The sequence below is a fragment of the Triticum dicoccoides genome, chromosome 1B, assembly GCF_002162155.2.
Source record: "Triticum dicoccoides isolate Atlit2015 ecotype Zavitan chromosome 1B, WEW_v2.0, whole genome shotgun sequence".
NCBI lineage: Eukaryota > Viridiplantae > Streptophyta > Magnoliopsida > Poales > Poaceae > Triticum > Triticum dicoccoides.
Window position 1 is genome coordinate 315,467,084 of NC_041381.1, and position 23,427 is coordinate 315,490,510.

Sequence of the window (23,427 nt, forward strand, 5' to 3'; positions counted from 1 at the left end):
TCGGAGTCCCGGATGAGGTCGGGGACATGACGAGGAGTCTCGAAATGGTCGAGACGTAAAGATCGATATATTTGACGACTATATTCGGAGTTCGGAAAGGTTCCGAGTGATTCGGGTATTTATCGGAGTACCGGAGAGTTACGGGAATTCGCCGGGGAGAAGTATTGGGCCTTATTGGGCCATACGGGAAAGAGAGAGGGGCTGCCTAGGGCAGACCGCGCGCCCCCCCATGGCCTAGTCCGAATTGGACTAGGGGGAGGGGCCACACCCCCTCCTTCCTTCCCTTCTCTCTTCCCCTTCCTTGTCTCCTACTCCTAATACATGGAAGGACTCCTAGTTGGACTAGGAAAGGGGGAATCATACTCCCGGTGGGAGTAGGACTCCCCTAGGGCGCGCCATAGAGAGGGCTGGCCCTCCCCTCCTCCACTCCTTTATATACGGGGGCAGGGGGCACCCCATGGACACACAAGTTGATCATCGTGATCGTTCCTTAGCCGTGTGCGGTGCCCCCCTCCACGATATTACACCTCGGATATTGTAGCGGTGCTTAGGCGAAGCCCTGCGACGGTTGAACATCAAGATCGTCACCACGCCGTCGTGCTGACGAAACTCCTCCCCGTACCTCTGCTGGATCGGAGTTCGGGGTGCGTCATCGAGTTGTACGTGTGTCAAGAACTCGGAGGTGCCGGAGTAACGGTGCTTGGATCGGTTGGACCGGGAAGACGTACGACTACTTCCTCTACGTTGCGTCAACGCTTCCGCTTCGGTCTACGAGGGTACGTAGACAACACTCTCCCATCTCGTTGCTATGCATCACCATGATCTTGCGTGTGCATAGGAAATTTTTTGAAATTGCTACGTTCCCCAACAGTCACCTTCCACCTCAGCATAATATCCACACAGGCATGCCAAGTCAGCCTGACATGTGAAGCCAACCCGTCAGTTTTGCTGTTAGACGCTGCTCAGTTTTGAATTAGTGCGATTTGTTACTCACTTGGCGCGGAGTCGGTGGTTTTTTGTGATTTTTAGCAAAAGTGGTAGTTTTGAAGTACCCTAGTCATAAATGTGGTGGCTTTGAGCAATTTACTCTCAGGAAAACAAGGTATTATCTCAACGAATTCTCTGGTAGGAACTTTTCTAGGACTGCACAGGAGTTGTTTAATCTCACACACTCCAGCCTTAGAGTAACTATTGAGAGGGCATTTGGAGCTTTGAAGAATAGGTTTAAGATCTTGAATCAGAAGCCGTTTAATCTCAGACACTCCAGCCTTAGAGTAACTGTTGAGAGGGCATTTGGAGCTATGAAGAATAGGTTTAAGATCCTGAATCAGAAGCCATTCCACCCATACTCCATTCAGGTTAAGCTAGTTCTTGTTTGTTGCATTCTGCATAACTGGATCCTCCAGTGGGGCTTTGATGAACACGTGCCTGAGGAGGAAGAGGTCGAGCCTGGCAATGTTGTTAGCTCCGGCCATGGTGTGGAGGCATTTGACAATGACGCTTGAAAGAAGAAAAGGTTGGAGTGGGTAGAGGCGATGTGGCTTAACAGAGGTCAGTGCAGGATTTGAAGAAGATGAAAGAAGAAGAAGAAGAAGAAGAAGCAGCAGCAGCAACAGCAAAAGCAAAAGAAGAGGAAGAGGAAGATCTGGTAGCATCAACACCGATGAATTATCCCCTATTTAGCCAATGGCTCTTAATAATTTTGAACTGTCATTTGATAATAGTTAGGATAAACTTTCATTTGTTTAAGTAGATGGCACAACATATTCAGATTCTATGTGGTAAGCTCACCACTAGTTAAAAGTGATGACAACACTTGTGCAGGTTGCAATCAAACACCATGTCATATGTGCGCCTAACGCAATGCGGGCAATCAAACGCCGAGTGAGAAATGGTTGTATCATATAACTAGGGGCATGCAGGCAACCAAAATATGTGCATCCGAGATTTTTTGGCCTGCATCCCCTTAAACCGGCTCAATAGAGCAAGGCTGGCCAGGCCAAGCTGAATAGGCAATGTAACCAAACACGCCCATAAATCCCCTAAGGAAACAACATACGTAGAACTACTACTATCTACAGCGGAGCATCGAGCACCTCTCCCATCTCCTTCCCAACCAGCGTCGCCAGCGGCAAAGATCCAGGATAGGGCCGAGCCCGAGCGACCTACTGAGTCGCCTCTCTCAAACAGTAGAGAAGAAAGGAGAGGAGACGAGAAAGGGGCCGTGAATCCAATTTCGAAATAAGATTTCATGGTTTCTATGGAAAAAAAATTATGAGCAGGAAAAATACACTGGTTTTGGAATCAAAAACAGCGGACCAAACAGGGCATCAATATTTTTGTTTGCAAATTCCAGTGGACAACGTACAAAAGCCACATGTTAAACATTACCAGTAATGCATTACGACAGGCAGGCTTCAGACATGAGTACAGCATTAACCATAAGATGTATAAACAATAACTCTTTATCCAACACTGGATCACCAACTGCCTCGTCAGTCATGGCTTCAGTTGACAGTCTTACTCTCGTTGGCCATGCATGTTGTTGATAGAAGAGTAATTGCACATGCCAGATTAAATACCCTTGGACGAGGAGCACGCTGTCGATGCAGGTAACCCATGGCTGACTCAAGTGACTGCTTAACTCTCTGTTTCATCTGGGGCAAATTTCTGGGTAACAGCTGTTCTCCCAAAATCTGGGGCAAGCTTTTGGGTAACATCTGTTCTTGCAATTGTCGTACGGGTAGAAACTGCATTGGGAATAAAGAATTATATGATTCATTTGAATACTCACAGGCCCTGGCAAACAGCCACAAACCTATTTGCTTCTACAGATTTTCTGACAGGAAGGTGTCATCCAAAAAGTCAACGAACATGCAAAAGCATAAACATCGACCATAGTACTTAAACAATTAAAAAGAACTTGTACGAGCACACCATGGAAAAAAAGAGTAAAACGAATGGCGTGCATATGTAATGAAAGAGAATCGCAAATAACAGGTCAAGTAAGTTTTCGTAAAACAAAATGGTCAAAGTAAGAATATGAATATGCCTTTACAAACTAAGAACATCATGATTACACATATACAATGGAGCACGACCAATGTGCAAGGGGTATCAAAATCATTGTCACAAACACCACTCTGATTGTAGTATGAGTTGTTTACTACTGAAGAGCAAATTTAAAAAGGTGGTGCAGCAACTAGAAGGAAAAGGAGCTATCTACAAATTTGGATTTTGCTATCAACAAGCACAACCAATAGTAAAGATAGTCATGCATGACAGTATTTCAACACATTTGATGTGATCTAAGTCATGCTCCATGCTAGTATGCAATTGCTACAAATGCCACCGCTTCATTTCACTGACTCCTGCACATTTAGGTTTCCAAATGTGAATGCCAAACAAAAATAGGAAACTAACCTCTTCAACAAGAATGACTCCAGTCTTTTCTGATTCATTATAACACACTCTGGCAAAGTTCCTTATTTTCACACGATTGAAGTATTCTTGCATAAGCCACTACAGATTATGGCCAAAAAGAAGTGTAAAGTCCAGCTACAAGGTAACTAGGTAAAGGAAGATGCAGTTCAGCATGAGTCTTACCTGGTCACGGAGATGTAGATGCTTTTCTAATTCTGAACTCATACGAGAGTTGATCTCCTCCAAAGCTACACTTTCAAACTGCAAATTTGAAAAAAAGATAAAGACAAGGTGTAAAACCTAACATGCCACAAATGCAAGTAACATCTGAAACAAAATAGACACCAGCCACTCCACTGGAAACTGGCCAGCTTCTAGCAACAGTAGCAACTAGGGTGTTTCAATTTTGGCAACATTTCACCTCAAGATAAAATCTGTCTCGCTAAATTATATAAATTTGGATACAAAGTTAAAAAATCAAGAGAAGCATCAGATTAAACATGACAGCACTGATGGTCATGTGGTGTTGCTCTTTATGTAAGGTCTTGAGGTTGAACCCCAACTCGCCGTAAATTTTTCCAGTGAATTCGTCCTTCTCAGTGAAGGTCCCACAAAAGCAAGGCCAGAATGAGGCAAATCTAGTCATGTGCACATTCACCACAAGGCTGGCAGTGAACGAATATTTTTTAAGATGATCATTTTTTATAAACTTTTGAACAAAAATGGAAATAAAATTTCAAAATCCATGAAATTTGGTGTTTCAACTAAACTTCCAAGAAACAATAGCCCAAAAGTTTTCTCAATGGTCTCACCGGAAAACATAATTTTTGGAGAGGAATTTCTAATTTGACATTCTCAAAGCATAAAGCCAACGTGAAAATTATGAACATTTAAAGCCACTTGGGCACTATTTTGGTACTACAGCCTTTCAAAACAGAGTTTATGCATATACCAGGCATAAAATCCCACAGCTTTTAATTCATATCTGGAAAATTAATACATGAGGCTGTTCAGTATTTTCTTCCGACAAATCGATATCTTATGTCACATAGATATCTAAGGATGGCGATTTTACCATGGACATGGATACCCGTGGGCACCAAACCAGAGTGGGCAGGTTTCGGGTACATTTTTTACCTCATGGGCAGCGCCCAAACCAAACGCGACTAATCATGGGTAGGACCATGGGCAGAGCCCACGCAACAGGCCAACGTCCCTCCAAGGGCCTCGACTGGCCGACTCCAGACTCCAGCAAGCAAGCAGCCTCCGCCAGCAGCCAGTCCCAGGTCCCTGAAGGCTTGCCCTCTGCAGCTCTCAGGTCACGGCTGCTCGTAGCCTCGCGCTCAGCGCTCACCATTGGAGAAGCTCCTCGAGATCCATCGTCAGGTAAAAACAAATCATTGTATTGTTTGATGAAATTTGTCCATACCACTGCCACTAATTGCTAATTTGTTTGATGAAATTCTAGAAGGAATCTGACTCTTTTTTTACTTGTGTTCTTGTAATGTAGATGAAGAACAAGGGTGTTGCATATTTGTATTGTGGGAAAAGGCTGAAAGGGCAAACAAAACAACTTCCACATTAGCACCAAATGATCATTCTGTTGAGGTTGAGACTTGAGAGCAAACTGCAGCTAGCACAAGTGCCAGTAGCACATGATGATGATGGTGTATCAACTGAGAGAGAGAGGCTCTGCGACCCCAATTGTAGAAGATAATGAAGCAACTGATGAAGAGGGTGAACCAGTGCCCCAAATCAAAGCAGATTTGGTAGCTCTGGAACGTGATCCTGGCAAGCGGCTTCCCATTTCAAGTTATGATGTCAAAGACCAGGAAAGTGTCAGAAGGCGATACATTGAGTTGGGAGCATCTCAACCAAACGATCATAAATTGGAGATTAGAGATATAAGTGGGCATCCCCATCAATTTTGCCCTGCTTGGTTTAAGGAATACAAGTGGCTTGAGTATAGTGTGCAAGAAGAGGCTGTTTTCTGCTTTGTCCGCTATTTGTTCAAGGATAAAAGAAAATGTCCCGGTGGAGACACATTTGTGGAGGGTGGGTTTAGGAACAGGAACATGAAAGCAAGATTGAAGAGGCATATTGGTGTCATCACTAGTGTTCACGCTAAAGCTCAAGAGAAATATCTACAACATCATTTAGAGGGCATATTGGTGTCATCACTAGTCTTCACAACACCTACAACATCATTTTGTGATGTCTATTGCTATTTGTTCAAGGATAAAAGAAAATGTCCCGATGGAGACACGCTTGTGGAGGGTGGGTTTAGGAACTGGAACATGAAAGCAAGTGTTCATGCTAAAGCTCAAGAGAAATATGATATCTTCACAACACCTACAGCATCATTTTGTGATGTCTATTGCTTCAAACACCACACAGTACAAGGCTCTGCATAGTGCTTGAGGTTTCTGTTGCATCAAGGTTTGGCATTTAGAGGGAATGATGGAAGTGAAGACTCACTAAATAGAGGAAATTTCCTTGAGCTTTTTAAATTGGCTACCAGGAAATTTTGTGTTGAGAAATATGATAGCTTCACAACACCTACAGCATCATTTTGTGATGTCTATTACTTCAGACACCACACAGTACAAGGATCTACATAGTGCTTGAGATTTCTGTTGCGTCAAGGCTTGGCATTTAGAGGACATGATGGAAGTGAAGACTCACTAAATAAAGGAAATTTCTTTGAGCTTTTAAATTGGCTACCAGGAAATTTTGAAAGAGGTCGACAATTGGTGCTCATTCTTCCGGTAGCCACTGCTAGTATTGAAAGGGTATTTTCCTCAATGAAAATGTGAAGAATCAACTAAGGAACAAAATGGGTGATGAATATTTGAACAATTGCTTGGTCACATTTGTCATGAGAGAATTCTTCAAGCAAGAGAAAGATGAGGATGTCATCAATCTATTCCAAAAAGGGGATCGTAGAGTTGTATTGTAATTTCCTTTGTTGTTTGTAATCCTTCTTAGTTGTTATATTGCCACAATGATATTTTGCTACAATTATCAGTATATTGTCATTGACTCATTGATGTTGCTATCTTACTGCACATATTGTCCTATCTAGTAGATATTTATATTGCATTGCAAAAGAAAATTACAATGAATACCAAGCAGCAAATTCCTGGCTCCGCCACTGGGTAGGGCATGGACATAATTCTATACATGTGGGGCAATATTCTTTGATCCATATGCACTATCCTTTCCAGCATCATAATTTTTCTCTCGAGAAGAGCAAAGAAGAATTCACCATTCTAACTTACTCCACCGTCTTCTTGAGTTGTGCTATATCATTTTGTGAGAATCTTTGATGTTCTGCTATGCCCTTTGTGAGGACTTTCCAATGAGAATTAATGTGTTGTGCACTTGTGATTATTTAATATTGTCAGAAGTGCTAATCTCATAATTGGTATGTGTTTTTGCTGTTTCCTGAGGTATTAACTATATACATAGAGAGGACCCAATGGATATTCACACCCGATGGATATTCATCAGGTTTGGACATGAGCATGATTTCCTGCCCATGGGTTTTTTCGTGGGCGGGCGTTTATGGATTTGGGTATGAATCCGGTACCGCTTGACGACCTGACCCGAACCCAGCTCATTGTGATCCTTACTTATGTCACCATAATTATTTAGACCATGCTGGAAACATGCCTGGTATATGCATAACGTTTGAAAATACCTCCACTAACACATCCGCAACCTTTTAGCAATACAGATCATACACCAAAATTTAGGGCTTATGGCAACTCCAACGCGGATCACCAAATCGCCCGCAAATGTCCGGAGAGGGTGGTCTGGACATTTTCTGCCATCCAACGATGGTCACCAAAAATCCCACAAACCGGTGACAAATGAAGGGGAGGTGGGGGTCCAACCGACCGCCATGTTGAACTGCGACACCTCCGGCCCACTCAGAAACCCCATTCGGAGCCCATTTTGCCCCACTCCATCGCTCCCCGTGTGCTCTCTATCCGCACCCTCGATGACCGACGCCGCCAATGTACCACCTCGGTTGCCGCCCATGCCCAGTCAGACCTCCGCCTCCACCCAGGCGCCTTCCCACCATGGACTACGCAGCCGCTCCACCCCGGATCCGGCTGAAGCCCTGGTATCCTCCGCCCCCGACGATACCAACGCCGTCCATGGCAAACACCATGCCCGGCAAGTGTTCGGCCAAATGCCATTGCCAAAAAAATAGGCATTCTCATTGTTTACTTTGAGAAATGTTTTGAGCAAACGCGATGGATTTGGACAAGTACTTCTACAACGAGCTCATGGAGATGATGAAGGCGGTTCTTGCAGATGCGCTGTGTGAGGGGGAGCATGTTCTCAACTACAAGGAATCAATAAAGGGACATTGAGTAAACGCGATGGATTTGGACAAGTACTTCTACAACGAGCTCATGGAGATGATGAAGGCGGTTCTTGCAGATGCGCTGTGTGAGGGGGAGCATGTTCTCAACTACAAGGAATCAATAAAGGGACATCGAGTATTGAATCATTGAATCAGATAGGGCACAAGGGCATCTGATGTTGGTCGGCGACTACTTTGCCCCTGATGCGCTATTCAAGCCCTATTTCCGCCGTCAATTTTGAATGCGGTGATAAGTGTTTGATCGCCTCTACCATGGTGTCCGGGCCTATGATGATTCCTTCAAACCGAACAAGGATGTCGTTGGAAACACTGGGTTCTTTGGTTAACAAAAGCGCATGGCTGCAGTGAGGATGCTTGCCTATGGCACGGCCACATATTCATGGGACAAGTACCTCCAGATGTCTGAAAGCACATGCCTTTAAGTGATGGTCAGATTTGCTGCTACAGTGGTGAAGGTGTTTGGACAGGAGTACTTGAGAGAACCAACTCCCACATACAGGGCAAGGCTCATAGCACTTGGAGAATCAAAAGGGTTTCCAGGTATGCTCGGGTTCCTCCCACAGGCACAGCAAGGCTCATGGCGCTTGGAAAATCAAGAGGGTCCCCAGGTATGCTCAGGTCCATGGATTGCATGCACACAAAATGGAAGAATTGCCATGTGCTCAACAACGGCAATAACAAGGCCATTGCGGAAGGCCCATTATCATTCTTGAAGCAGTTGCATCACATGACCTCTGGATTTGGCACTCTTTCTTTGGTATGCTTGGGTCTCAACATCAACATGCTATAGTGATCTCCATTATTTCCAAGGTTGTGTGCGGGCGAAGCTCCTGAGTGCAACTATACCATCAATGGTTATGACTACAACATGGGGTACTATCTTTGTGCTGGTATCTATCCTCCGTGGACGACTTTCGTCAAGACCATCTTCGAACCAAGGGGTAACAAAAAATGTCACTTTGCCCGAAGACAAAAGCTGCTCGAAAGGGTGTCGAGAGGGCATTTGGAGTGCTACAAGCCTGTTTTACAGTTGTTCACTGACCTGCTAAAGTATGGGATCCAGAGACATAGTGAGAGGTGATGACAGCTTGTGTGATCATGCACAACATGATTGTGGAGGATGAGGGTGATTGAGTTCGCCATGGTCCGGATTTTCAAAACGTGGGTGATCCTATCCAGCTTCCTGCGTAGAATCCGGTGACATTTGAGGATTTTCTCCAAAAGCATCATCAGATTCGCAATGAGGAACTCACGAGCAGCTGTAGAATGATCTGGTTGAGAATCTTTGGGCGTTTCATATGGACAATTAGAACATCTATCCGACTAAGTTGAATTCCACCTTAGGCCACGTTCGCCTCAGAGGATTATAAACCATAGGAAAGTAAAAATGTGTAGGAACAGGGATTCCTTGTAAGTACAATACAAAGGAATTGAAACAGAGGAAAGAAACAATGGCTGTGCGTTCGGAATATCGGATGGGCCACCGGAGGCTGTACTAGTACTAATCACGCAGCAGCAGTAGCTATGAGAATTTTTTATTCACATAGTCATTCTTCTCTCACACCTCAACCCCATGGCAGTATATTTTACTCAGCTCGTTAGGACGGCAGCCTCAGGCTTCCGCCCCAAAAAGTGGTCAGAGTAGATGTGTTTATTCCCATGGAATCAACACTGTTACGAATCATTTCCTCTGATCTACTGTAGCAGATTCCTTTGAAAAGAACGCAGCAAAGGAAAAGGAAACCGTGAAACTCAGATGCGTAGAAATCCTGTGAAGCGAACGGACCCCTATTCCATGCTATTTCCATAGGATTCTTCTTCCTTATTCTTCAGCAAGCCCCTTCCAGCACCAGGCAGGTGTCAGGCTCTATTTGAACTATTTTATTTCAAAACTTTATGTTTGGGTTGTAATATTTTATTTGAATTATTGTTGCATTGGAATATTTATCTTCCAATTGCTTAACAATTGTGCTACTTATCTTTGATTGTTCAGAGTACTCCGGGCATGGAAAAAAACTGGGAGCGGACATTTTGGTGCCTACGGTTGGATGGCCTCTGTCCCTATCGCTGCCCGCGAACATTTGATGAGGTCCGTTTTGGTGATCCGAGTTGGAGTTGCCCTTGGGGTATCTAAATTTGGATAATCTTCTACTCACAGCCAGTGTTGTGTTCAACATCGATGGCCAACTCGTGATTCAAGCCCATTTGATAGTATCCATGCTTCAACATCACATGCTCCTTTAACTTCTATTCCCCTCTATCTTAAGACTAATTCGGGTATTTGTGACCCTATTGCCATTTCATAGTCTAAGACTTGGTCTTTTGGGAAAAGAGAAGCAAATCAAGGAAAGGCCAACTTAGATTTAGTGGTTCATCTGGACTATGCTTACAGTTGACCACATCACATGTTCATCACAATTTGAGCTGCTTTGCTTTACTCATTATTTTTAGATTATCTGATATTCATTAACCAAATGTTGCTTCGGTCATTAATTCCTTTTTCTGGGAGAGACACTCACACCCTAAGGGCAACTCCAACGCGGATCACCAAAACGGACCTCCCCGAATGTTCGTGGGCAGCGATAGGATCTCACAATTTGAGCTGCTTTGCTTCAATCATTATTTTCAGATTATCAGATATTCATGAACCGGTCATTAATTTTTTTTCTGGGAGAGACACTAACACCTAGGCCATACCCAGCGCTGAAGGCTTCCACAGGAGTGGGGCTTGGGGAAGGAAGCATCTAGACAGTTTCACCCTTGCAAAATTTGCAAAGAGGATGGCACAAAACCAGGGCCTCCATGACAACGGTGGAGACACTACCACTGTATTAGGCCACCATTCTAACCTTCACGGGTAAGGATACATGTTATGTGGAAATACTTATGTTCACCGTATGGAATAGCATTATTTTCAGTCTACTTTAATTTAGAACTGCGTTAAGATGTATGTCCTGATACTCTAATTATCAAGACAAAGATTAATGCTAATCTAACCTCAGGCATGCTGCTGCTTGTGGAAGTTGTGTCCAATTCACTCACATATCTCTTTAAAAGTTCCATATGACCCTGTCAAAAGAGAGTAACTATATATAACTTGAATAAATTGGCAGCTGTCTTCAGAATAAGAAGAAAAAGGTGACAGAAACCTTTAAACCAAGTTGTAGCTCATAATCATCCAGCTCATCAAACCATCTAGTTGACTCTTTAATCCGTTCTAAAACTTCCTCGGGGTTACTATTCCACTGCAAAATGTTCAAACTGAATACAGCAAGTTCAATCCAGGAAAGCACAAATGATAAAACTGGCATGCACCTTGATAAAGTCAAGTTGCAGAAGGGCTTTGCGGTACGCATAATATCTTCGAACACCATGCAATGTGTTTAGAAGTATATCTTTGTCCTGTAAAAACGATATTTCAAAGATAAAACTATTGTAACAACAACGCAGATTCTTAGAACATCACAGATTCATATTTATAATCTAATCTCTCCACGAGCAAAAAAGGTATGCAAAGTTAATTCCACAAGAAATTAAAAACTGAATGTACCAAAACATTTGAATGATCCAGAACTAAAACACTAATCACCTGTGAAAGAAATGGTTCATCACAATAAAAGCATTACAGAAGAATATGCTGGAACAGAATCTGGCATAACATGTCACACTGAACACTTAGCCTGGCAGAAAGTAACAATGAAAGGACAAAATCAAACATAGCACCAATCAAATGACAGTACAAAGGAACAGGCAAATTTTCATTGGCATAGTGTACTTGACTTTTATGCCAATATAATCAGTTACGTTCCACCATAACGATAAATATTATCTTGCTGATATGCAAAGTCAAAATAAAACAACCATCGCATGGGATGAAAACAAACCATTACTACCAGTAATAATACCTATTTCTATGTTCTTTTTAAGCCAGCGACATTTTATGGCAGCCAATCTTTGGAGGCACATTTCAGAACACCAATCTTTGAGTTCATCCTTCTCTCATTTCAAGCAGATCAACTACTGAACTAAAATTGATCGTACCTCATTAACCATGCCATATTGATCAGTTCTATTGCAGATCCAATCGATGGTACCTCATTAACCACACCATATGCATCAGTTTTATTGCAGACCCCTGAGTCATGGCTAAGTGCTTAGAGGAAAACCAAAACAAAAGGCCCAACGGCACCTGATGCAAGCATATATTCTGTGACGACTGAGTTGGTTGCGGCAGCAGTAGGCTGATCCGCCTTCACTTTGGATGGATTCAGTGGACAGGTTGTCTATTTGTATGTGCATGCATGTGCCATAGGCAATCCACTATGGGAGATGGAATCATCTGCCTACTGTCTTATTCATGTTGGGTAATGATACGAATCTATGTGGCTTCATGGTCAGTTGGAATTTTACATGAACTCTAAGAGTAATTATTAGATAAATGCATCAGGGAGAGAGGCAGAGTTAATATTCGAAACGGTTATCAACAATCATGCATTAAGATGAGTGCTTGGCACATAAATGCTCACATGGATTTGCAAATCAATATCATGACACCAGAAATTAGAAGTTTAGGCAGCCCTCACATCTACGCTATGTAAACAAGTTCAGGCAGCATGCCTCATATTTATGCTGACTTTATATAATCGTAACAACATATTTAGTGTATTAATATGTCAACAGACAATTATACATCTCAAGCGATCAGCAAGCAAGAAGCGAGTGCAAAAGGAACAAATTCTGCTACAAACACATACATTCTTACGCTGGATGTGATTGAACTCATCCTCATTCAAGACACGGCGTGGTGATCCATCATCAACCAAACTTTCTTTACTTCCATCAACATCATCAACAACCACAGAATACTGCAAGATGAAGGCTCCATTTCAGTATAGAATAGAACATGATTATAAGAGAACTAAGCTTCTCTTCAAAACAGATATAGAAATTAGAAAGAGTAAGAGAAGCCCTTCGTAATTCACATATAGGCCCAAACCAATCACTAATTCTCCCTCCTCAATTTGAAGAGCTCGTACTCAAATGACCTTAGTAAGTACCATTCAAATCTTTCTCAAGTTTCCACAACCTATGTCTACGACTTCCCCATTTTCAGCCTAAATGTAGAAGAGTAGGAGATGCAATGCATAACGTTCCACTCATTCACTTGTTCATTCAGTCATTACTGGCATGCTTGGTTAGCTACCAATTTGGCAATGCCAAAAATTAGCAACTTTATGTGAGGTTGGCAAGAAATGGCATGTCAAATTTTGGCATCAAACCAAGGATGCTCTAGGTAACATGATGTGTGTCTCAAGCGATATCTAGTATAAAGAGTTAATCCAAGCTGCTCTAGGTAACATGATGTGTGTCTCAAGCGATATCTCAAAAATGAAGAAAAGAATGATGCCTTCATATGAAACCCCAGGAGATCATTTGGCCATGAACTCATGCTCAGCATAATCATTTTTTGCAGTTAGCATGATAAATGTATAGGTGCGCTATCCAAAGGGTATGCTTCGTTTGCTACCAGTATTTGGCTAGCGATTAATTGGCAAGCCAAATTTTGGTAATGCCAAAACTTGCCAAAAAAATTGGCAACTTTATGTCAGGTGAGGTTGGCAAGGAGAAATTTGGTTTGATGAACATTTTAGCATCAAACCAAGCATGCTCTAGGTAAACATGCTGAGTGAAGTCCATATTACCGCCCTAAGCCTGTCTTGGGGTTCCTTTTACAACCTGAATTTTGCTTTGGTTCAAATTACAGCCTCGAACTCTGAAAACCATTCATGATGACACCCTCACAAGAATTGATCTTGTTTACTCCTGTTTCTCTGCAACGCCGTCAGTTTTCTCATCTCTTAGCCACGTAGTCTATCTAGTTAGCTAGTCCTAGTCCATACGTAAGGTCACCCAACAAAACGATTCCCAGATACAATTCTATTCACACGTCCTGTGCAGAGACACACGCTGACCGCCTTGTATTCACACCATGCAGAGGACCGGCAGCACCGCTAGGCTATGCCTCCTGCTCCTCCGCCGCCAGGGTAGGCAGCCGCCACTCGACACCAGCTGCAGGCGGCTCTATTTTGTTTAATCAAGCAAGGGCATTTTATGCATAAAAGACACCCCACGGTGCCAAAGCAATCATGGGCAAAGACCCACATCACCAAAGCAGGGCCCAGTTCAAGTTAGGATGTAACTGTAACTCCTCCCCGCAAAAAAAAAGATCTAACTCTGACCCTCGATAACAATATCTGTGAATCATTCAATTAGCAGATAGTCCAAGCCAGGTACATGCCCATAATTACCATGCTAGAAGCTATCTGATGCAGGTGATGGTTAGGATACAAGAGATGAGAACTCAGATGGACAAGTGGGCCGCTAGTGTCATCATTTGCCCTGACATAACAAAGGAACTAAAAAAGAGCATAAACCAGTACGCATACTGCCATGCAATATGTAATGGCAATGATTCTTATGAAGTTAAACTTGGAGAGCATAGGCTTACTGTTAAAATTAAAAAGAGGGCGTGTAGGACGTGTAGCTACAGGTATTGACAACTTTCTAGGCTTCCTTGTTCACATGCTATAGCTTGCATATATTTCCATACAAATAACCTTGATGATTATATTAGAAAGTGCTAACATCTTGAGGAGTTCAGAAAAAACTACGAGCACTACCTTCAGCACGTGGAAGGATGCCTGCATGGCCAATTTCAAAGACCTACGACATTGGCACCTTAGGCACATTGATATGCCTGGCAGAAAGAAGTCGAGGACAACAGAACCAGATGAGAAGCCAGGGAGCAGCAGAGTTAGCAGATCTGGTACAACCATCCGGTGTGGGAAATGCAACCAAATAGGACATTATAGAACGTCTTCTGAGAGGAAGAATGGAGGCACAGCTTAATGTGGTGAGCTTTCATTATTTAAAAAATATGAATTATAAAAAGTATTAGATGCATTATGTGCAACCTTCACAGAAGGAGCAATCAGCTGCACCATCCACACTCTCCTGGGCTACACCTAATGTTGGTGAGTTCACAATATTCTTTAATTCACATTCTTGTATTATTATGAATTACAATATTTGTAACATGTATTAAGTATGGCCTCGGCCTGCACCATCCACACGTCCCCAGGCTGCAACATCCACACAACCACGAGTTTCAACTTCCATGGTAAGCTCACACTCTCTTCACTGAATTTGAACTCTTGCAGCTAAACTTGTTATCTCAACTTGACCAATATTTTTCTAGCCTTACCAAGCAAGGCAGCTAGTGGAAAGGGACAATCCGGACCATCAACTTCAAAGAGGGCGTCTAACAAGGGTACCCATAACAAAACCTCGGGAAATATTGTGAATGCACATGGTTTGGTGCAAGGGTCTCAAACAAGATCAAGTATTACTTCGCATGTGTCATCTAGAAATGCTACAGCACAATCAACAAACCAACCTGCTGGGAGAAAGGAAGAGCACGGAAGGCTAGGCAGACTTTTTGACTATAGATGGTCTCTAATTGATAGTTACGCCATTTGTGAACTTCTCATGCTTTAGTGTTGTGATATACCAAAACATTGGCTATTGTCGAACTATGTTCCATTGGTGTTGCTGCATGCTGAACTCCTGGCTCTACATTGTGAACCATATGGACCATGTATGCGCAATTTGTTGCTTTCTTCCATTGATGTGAGACCATGAAGACCTTGTGAACATTATGGACCATGCTTTTCGTTAAGATTTTGGATGATGAATTAGAATGTGACTAATATGGATATTGAGATATGGTTCCTGTTATGTCGAAGTACTGCCCAAAAACCTACAACATACTAATGTTGTGCTGTCGAAATGCTCAAATCTAGAATAAATCTTGAAAACGAAAAAAAAAAACTACACAAAAAAACTGAAATAACTCCAGTAAATCAAGAATGATTCAATTACAATTCTGGTATAATTAATTAATTTCAGCTGAAACTGGCTTATGGTTTGAAAGAAACTTGCTGTTTTAGTTTTATATTCCATTTTTGGGTTCAAATTCAAACTACACAGAAAAAAAAATGAAAAATTTCCAGCAAATCAAGAATAATTCATTGAATATTCAGGTATAAATGTTGGAAAACTACCAGTAAATCAGAAATAATGTAGTGAACAACCTGCTGGAATTTCAGCTAAAATGGACATTACATTCGACAGAGACCATGCTATTTTTGTTTGAGCTACAAGGAGAGAGAAATGATGACATGGCAGAGATGAGATGGAAAATAATGACGTGGCAGAGGGGGAGGGGAGTAATATGGACTTTTAACATGATGTGTGTTTCAAGTGGCATTTGGGTTAATAGATCAACCAAATTGAGTTCTAGAATATCATAAAAATGAAGAATAATGCCTTCATATGAAATTCCAGCATATCATTTGCCCAAATGAACCCATGCTCAGTATAATCATTTTTTGCAGTCTGCATGATAAATGTACAAGGTGCCCTATAACAAAGGGCATGCTTGATTTGCTACCAAACTTTGGATTGCTAATATAAGAAAAATTCCAGCAGATCATTTGCCCAAATGAACGCATATTCAGTACAATCATTTTTTGCAGCCGGCATTACAAATGTACTAGGTGCCCTATCACAAAGGGTATGCTCGGTTTGCTACCAATATTTGGCTGGCTAGCCAATGCCTTGGCAAGCCAAAACTTGCCAAAACTTGGCAACGTTATGTGAAATTAGCAAGACAACGAACTAATTAGGCATCAAACCAAACATGCTCAAAATCATTTAACCCTCCACACATTTTATGAGAAAAAATGAGATACTCCCTCCGATCCAAATTAATTGTCGCAGCTCTAGTACATCTATATGCATTCTGAACACATCAATATCTATGACCAATATAGGATAAGTACCAAAAAGCATTCTAGTAAGGGTCGCGTGTACAACAAGGAGAAAACTGCAAAGAAAAAGGGGTACAAAAGACAGTTATAAACCAAAAAAACAAGTGGGTCAAAAAACCAAGGATTGTTTCAGTACCTGTTCACGTAAAGTCACGAACTTGAGGAAGTGCTCTTGAAAAAGCCTCTCATCACACTCGGTCTGGACAAACAAATCAACCTACACATACAGAGGATTACATATACCAACAATTCCAAACATCTGAGGGGACGGTGTATGAAGATTTACTAAAAAATGCAATCAAATGATCCGTGCATACAGGCGAATTGCATGCAGCAACCAGTTCTTCTGCTGCGAGCTTGAATGCATGCTCACGGAATTTCAAATATTCTTGAAATCCCTGCTCTGTGCGGAGCTTCTGAAGCATACTAAAATCAGCAAACAAGCCAGTTCCATGTGCGAGTAACGACACGCCACCCACAGAAAACGACCCTCCAATATCACTCAACCCGTGCCGGTCCGCCCCTTCTGTTGCATAAGAAGCACAACACAACACACCAATTCAAAAAAAGAAACAATTTTCTCACGATAAAGAGAAATGAATCAATTCGACCAATCAAAATTAACAAATTGGAGTGGGCAAGGAAAGGAGCTATTGGGGATTTACCATCTGATGCAAAACCCTGTAGACCAGCCATCCTCTGTTGCCACTCCTCCGAATCGTCCCCGAGCCGAGCCGGCGGGTGATGCCGGTCACCTAACACTGGTTCCCGAGCTGGCGCCCTTCACGTGCCTAATTTGGCCGGCGAGGGGGTGAATGGTAGGTGGAGGGTTGGATTCGGGGCGCCGGGGGTTTGTAGGAGCTAGGGTTAGGGCTTCGGTGCCTTTTGTCTTTTTCTAGTATAAATATCTGGTGACTGTCTTTTGGTTCACGAGAACACAACTGCGCCTACATACACGGACGGGGCCAGGATTTTGAGGGCGACGTTTCACGCAGAAACCATATATTTGAAATCATATCACGATCTCACCTGGTCCTGAAAAAATTTCACATAACAGATCGTTTTGTGTGGCGTCCGGCATCCGGGCGCTGCATTACTATGCAGCGCCTTTGCATCAGGCGTCGCACGCCTGGGCAGCATGGCAGCATGGGGCCAGGTGCGGCCCCACAGCCAGCCGTGCCGCGCCTAAGCGCTAGGCGCCACACTTATAATATGCAGCGTCCGTCCCTTAGATGTTGCACAGTCTGTTTGTCACTTAGGCTGGCCCCACTCTCTCTTCCCTTCCACCCCCACCCCACACACCCCCACCCAAACCCTTAGCCTTGCGGCCCTCCTCTCTTCCCCTCTTCCCCCCCCCCTCTCAAATCATTCTCAAATCTTGCAAATTTAAAGTATTTGACCGTGGATTTCGAAGTCAACCCCTCTCTTAAGATAATCTCCTCTGATCCCCTCGTTTTCGTCCATAGGAATTATCACATTTGTTCAAATCTTGCTAGTTTGGGGAAACCCTAGTTTTGGCTTGGATTTGAAAATTTGTGTTGATGTTGGTGTTAGGATTATGGTTAGGCTTCATACTATGCTAGGGTTAGGGTTATGTGTGTTTGATGTTGGTGATAGGGTTATGGTATGGTTAGGGTTGTGGTTATTGTTAAGTGGGGGTTAGGCTTATTGTTTCATATATATGTTGGGCTTATGTATTTTGTGCAAATATTTTGTTAAGTACTTACTTGATATATGTGTGTTTTTTATTATCGTAGGGGTGGGAAGAACATGTGTTTATGTTCATCATGTAGATAAAGAGGCCTTTTGAAAGGCAATGTTGAGCCGGACCCGGATGAGCTTGACATGGTATTTGAGAGTAGTCCTAGCTATGCGGATGTCTTGAAACAAGTGGGGAAGGATTTGAATTGGATGGACCCAAGTGACGTTGTTGAGTTCGAGGGAAGGCATAATGTTGGTTTTGGAATGCACATCCGTTGGAAGACAATGCGTGTGAAGTCGGAGCAACGTTGGGTTGCATACAAGGAGACGGTTGCAGAATCTCTAGACAAGGCTCTTGAGTTATTTGCCTCCAAAAAGGTTGAGTCTAGTTTGCATTTGGATTTGAACCGAAACCCTCCCCGTTGGTTGCTAATACTCCCCCACCTATGAACCAAGATCAAGTTAGTGAACCTCATTTGACGCAACAAGTTTGGCCAACGTTGGGCCCGATTTCAAACAACCAAAATGAAGCTTTTGAAGAGGACAATTATGAGTACAAGAAGGATGGCAACGAAGTTGATCTCCATGACAACAATGTGGATGATCTCGAGAAATATCATGTGCAAGAGACAATGGACCAATCCATCCCTTTTTCTCGTGCATATGCATCGGATTCTGATGACGATAGTCCCGATGAAGAAGTTGATGAGGAGGGGTTCACGCCCAAGGAGGCCCAAGCATTTAGAAGCTATTCGGGCGGGATCACAAGACACCATTATTCAAGGATCTTAGTCTCGCGGATGAAGCCGGTGTAGATGGTGGGAAATGTATATCTCTTGGAGCTAGGCCAAGTTCTCACCGTGATTTGGAAGACGGCAAAAACGGGATATATCCTGGTTGTGAGTTTCAATCCTTCTTGGAATTGAAGATGTGGCTCGACCACTACTCGGTTATGCATTATTGTCCACATAAAGTGGCCAACTCGGACGTCAAAGTGCGTTACACGGTTAAATGTGAAGTGCCAAGATGTCCATGAATTGTGTGTGCAATGCCATGGAAAGAAGGTCCCACTTGGCGCATAGTGAGTTGTACGCCAAGTCACATGTGTCGACACAAGAATGCGGATGGCGAGCTTGTGTACCAACAACACAGACAACTCACGTCCGAGTTCATTGCTTACAGGTTATCCAACCAAATATCCACACTTTCAATAATGAGCATAAAGAGTGTCATTGACCTTGTGAAAGCCATCTTTCATTACAAGGTGAAGTACGGCAAGGCATGGAAGGCGAAGCAAGCCGCATTCAAGATGTTGTATGGCAATTGGGAGGAAGCATACAACCGACTCCCTAGGTTGTTGTTAGCTATGGCCGCCACAAACCCAAGCATGGTTCACGTGGTTGAGCCTCATGGGCACCAAACATTGATTCACAGCGGGAGGACGTCCGAGTATTTGGCCATGCATTTTGGGCCTTTGAGCAATGCGTGAGGGCTTTTGAGCATTGTCGGCCTGTCATCGCCATTGATGGCACGTTCTTGACGGGACAATACAAGGGCACTTTATTGGTTGTTGTAACACCCCTAATGTCACGCTACAGTAATCCCTTATTAATGGTGCCATGTCATCACATTACTATTGCTAATCTTCACTTGATCCAAATCACCATTCAAATTCAAATCCAATCTAAAGTCAAAAAGAAAAAAAATCATATTTGTCAGACATGAAATCTGAAATGTTCATCTTGTGCCAAATAATCCCATAACTAATATTGGTACTGAACCAACATTTTCACAAAGTGTTTAAGTGCACTAAATTAGCTAAAACAGTGCTTATAACATTTGTTTAAATGCTTTTTAATTTGTAAAAATGCTAACCTGTTTTATTTAAGTGCTAAACTAATTGTGGCGGTAGCCTAAAACATGGTGATATTTTAGGTGTAAGTTTTATAATTTATAAAATTGTTTTGGTTCTGAAAAGTTTTGGAAAACAGAAAGTTTAAAAGGAAAAGAAAACTATTAGAGAAAACAAAAGTGAGAGAGAGACAGCACCCCCCTGTACCTAACCCACCTGGGCAGGCCCACCTAACCCACCCAAGCCAGCCTAGATCCACCCTGCCCGTCCCCTTCCCTATTCCCCCGACCGGGGTCGGAACAGGGGCGTAGCCCCGCCGAACCCACTCGCCGTCGTCGGCGAGGGAATAAGGCCTCCACGCCCCTGGACGCCTTGAGTCCTCCCCCTCACCTACCTCCACTCCCGCCTCTCCGTCCCCCTGCCTTTCCCTCTCCCCCAGATCCCCTTCGCCCCCCCCCTCACCGAACTCCATCGCCGCCGCGGCTCCGTCGTTCCCCCGGCCACCAGCGGCCCCGCGACTGCTGACTACAACCGCAAGCTCCACCAGCGTCCTTCCCTTCCCCTGGTGTGTTCGGTTGGAGTCGTGGAACATCGTAGCTGCCGCGTCGTCATCGTCCTCTTCTCCGGCCGCCGCGGAACTCTGGCGACCTCCCCCGACTCCTACTACTACTAAACTGAGCACCGGCCTTCGTGAGCCCCTACGTGAGCGTCTCTCCCTCCTCTTCCCCTCCGTTTGCGAGCTGCTGCCCCGTAGCTAGCCGACACCGATGCCACGTGCTGCCGTCCGCCATTGCCGGCGTGCAGCTCGAAGCGCAGCCGCCCGAGCCCTGCCGTCTTGACCGTCATGCTCCTAGCGCGCCCAGGAAATCGCCCAACCACCTAGCTCTCTCAAAACACCCCAGGAGCCACCTTCAGTTCGCACCCGAAGAACCACCGCCACCTTCGCTCATCACCGGCGAAGCTCCGGCCACCCCCGAGTCCAAACGGTCACACCACTCGACGCGCGTGACACTGGCCGTTCGATTGCAGCAAACCGCGCCAAAAACAGGCCTTCAAACGCGAAATTCGAGCTTGCCGGAGCTCCATGCCGCGTCCGGCGCTCGCCGGAGCATTTTCTGGCGCCGGCGTCCGCCGTGGCGGAGCAGGGGCCCGCCCAGTGACACTGACTAGTGGGCCCCTGACCCGGGTTGACTTTGTTGACCGGGTCAGCGACGTTGACGTGGCGCTACAGCCACTCACTAGTGGCCCCCGTTCGTTGATTAAACTAATTGAACCATATTTAATTAAAACCTAAACTAATTAGTTAATTAGTCACTGACTATTGGGGCCCACACCCCTAACTACCTCTGTTAGATTAGTTAAACCCTCTGTTAAACCCAGAGAGGCTGACAGGTGGGTCCCACCTATTAGTTGACCCAGGAAGCAGCCCAGCCGACGGCTGACGCATTGCTGACATCATGCTGATGCAGTAATCCTTTTTCTGTTATTTTAAATAGTTTCTGAAAATGCTTTAATCTTTGAATAATCATAGAAAATAAACCATAACTCGGATGAAAATGTTTTCTACATGAAAGTTGCTCAGAAAAACATGACGAATCCGGATACGCGGTCCGTTCATCTGTCACATGCCCCTAGCATGCTGAACATGGAACTTCCCCCCTCCGGTCATCTATTTGACACAGGTCCGGAACCAGGAAAACATTCCCAGTTGGCTTCCCCCCTCGCCGGTATCGTGTAGCACTGCGTTAGAACATGTCTAGCTCTGTCTGTTGTCCTGTTATGCTATGTTTGCTTTATATTTACTGTTTCCTCCCCCTCTTCTCTCCGGTAGACCCCGAGACCGATGTTGCCCCTATGATCGACTACATCGACGATGAACCCTCCTTGCCAGAGCAACCAGGCAAGCCCCCCCTTTGATCATCTCGATATCGCCCATTCCATTCTCTCGTACTTGCATTAGATTTTGCTACTGTAATTGTTTGCTCCTATTCCGATGCATAGCCTGCTTTTGTATCTGCTGTTGTACCTTACCTGCTTATCCTAAGCTGCTTAGTATAGGTTGGTTAGTGATCCATCAGTGACCCCCACCTTGTCCTTGTTGCCCTTGCTTCATCATTGAAGACCCGATCAACGGGATCGAAGACCAGGCCCCGGCACCGCACATCACTTTCCCTTAGTTACCCGACACTACTAGGTTACTATCGAGTGCCGAGGGTGAGACCTCTACAACACTTCTGATGTTAACCCTGTAGTGTAGCTATTCGGTCGTGGTCATCAGGGGTGATTCCGCCTTAACCACTTCCGATACGACTCTGTCGTGCAACCCCTCAAGTGTGAACCTCGGGGGTGGTTCCTCTTACGTTCACCTTGATGATTACATCGAGTGGAATTCACCGGGGGTGATTCCTCGGGTTTTCCCCATGATGTTTGGACACGCATATACTTGAACTTTACAACTGTTACTTGGAAAGGCGGGTCGACCCTGAGGGGTACCCGCGAGTGGATACGGGTTGACCTGGAGGGTGCCCGCGAGATAATTATGAGGCGTGGCCGGGCATTCCTAGGCCTTGCCGCAAGTCCTCGAGATGGGGCAACGGGGTCACATCTTTCGTGCGTCTCTGCTTGTTACCGCGTGTTCCTAATCCACTACGATTTGGATATTTGATCCAAGGGGCCTCTGGCCTGATAGCACTAACCATCACGTGGGCATAGTATGGGCGTTCTGTGCCGTATACATCAGCCGAAGCCTAATAGACGTCAGCGACTGAGCGGCGCGCGCCGGGTTGGACTGGTAAGCACCTGCCTTTTTTTAAGGAGGTAGCTAGGTCTGCTCACCGGCCGCCCATGCAACATGCAGGAGTTTCCGGGGAGATGGCCCATGACCCCTGGGGGCATAGGTTTAGTCCAGCGTGCTGACCTCTCTATTAAGCCTAGGTCGGGTTGCGACGTATTGTTTGGCCGAGGCCGGGCATGACCCAGGAAAGTGTGTTCGGCCGGAGTTAATCAAGCGTGCTGGGAGTCACATCCCTAGCTTCTGGTAATGCACTAGGCTAGACCTCATGTGAGCATCATGTTTTATTTCAAATGAAATTTGAATTGAGGAATTTTCAAAGCCTCAGAAACCTTCTAAAAATGATCAACATTAAAATCTCCTCAAAGAA

The 23,427-nt window shown here is 44.3% G+C and overlaps 1 protein-coding gene across 2 annotated transcripts; it reads right to left on the bottom strand.

Moving 5' to 3' along the window:
* Positions 1-2,275: 2,275 nt before the first annotated feature.
* Positions 2,276-17,638, bottom strand: LOC119332542. 2 transcript variants are annotated; one of them, XM_037605723.1, is made up of 10 exons: positions 17,379-17,637; positions 17,031-17,239; positions 16,850-16,930; positions 12,577-12,687; positions 11,138-11,224; positions 10,972-11,067; positions 10,820-10,891; positions 3,607-3,684; positions 3,424-3,522; positions 2,276-2,750 (listed from the first exon to the last, which is right to left on the bottom strand). In XM_037605723.1, the coding sequence occupies exons 1-10, from the start codon at positions 17,407-17,409 to the stop codon at positions 2,508-2,510; spliced, it is 1,107 nt and encodes a 368-aa protein (XP_037461620.1). In that variant the 5' UTR covers positions 17,410-17,637; the 3' UTR covers positions 2,276-2,507. The 2 variants fall into 2 exon arrangements, with proteins under 2 accessions (XP_037461620.1, XP_037461627.1); XM_037605730.1 differs by lacking the exon at positions 3,424-3,522 and having other exon boundaries at positions 17,379-17,638.
* Between the last annotated feature and the right edge of the window lie 5,789 nt (positions 17,639-23,427).

Coding starts and splice junctions, on each gene's coding strand:
- LOC119332542 (XM_037605723.1), bottom strand. CDS start 17,409: ATGGCTGGTCTACAGGGTTTTGCATCAGATG. Junction 10,892..10,971: donor AGCTACAACTTGGTTTAAAG/GTTTCTGTCACC, acceptor CTCTTTTGACAG/GGTCATATGGAACTTTTAAA. Junction 2,751..3,423: donor GAGTCATTCTTGTTGAAGAG/GTTAGTTTCCTA, acceptor TTCCCAATGCAG/TTTCTACCCGTACGACAATT.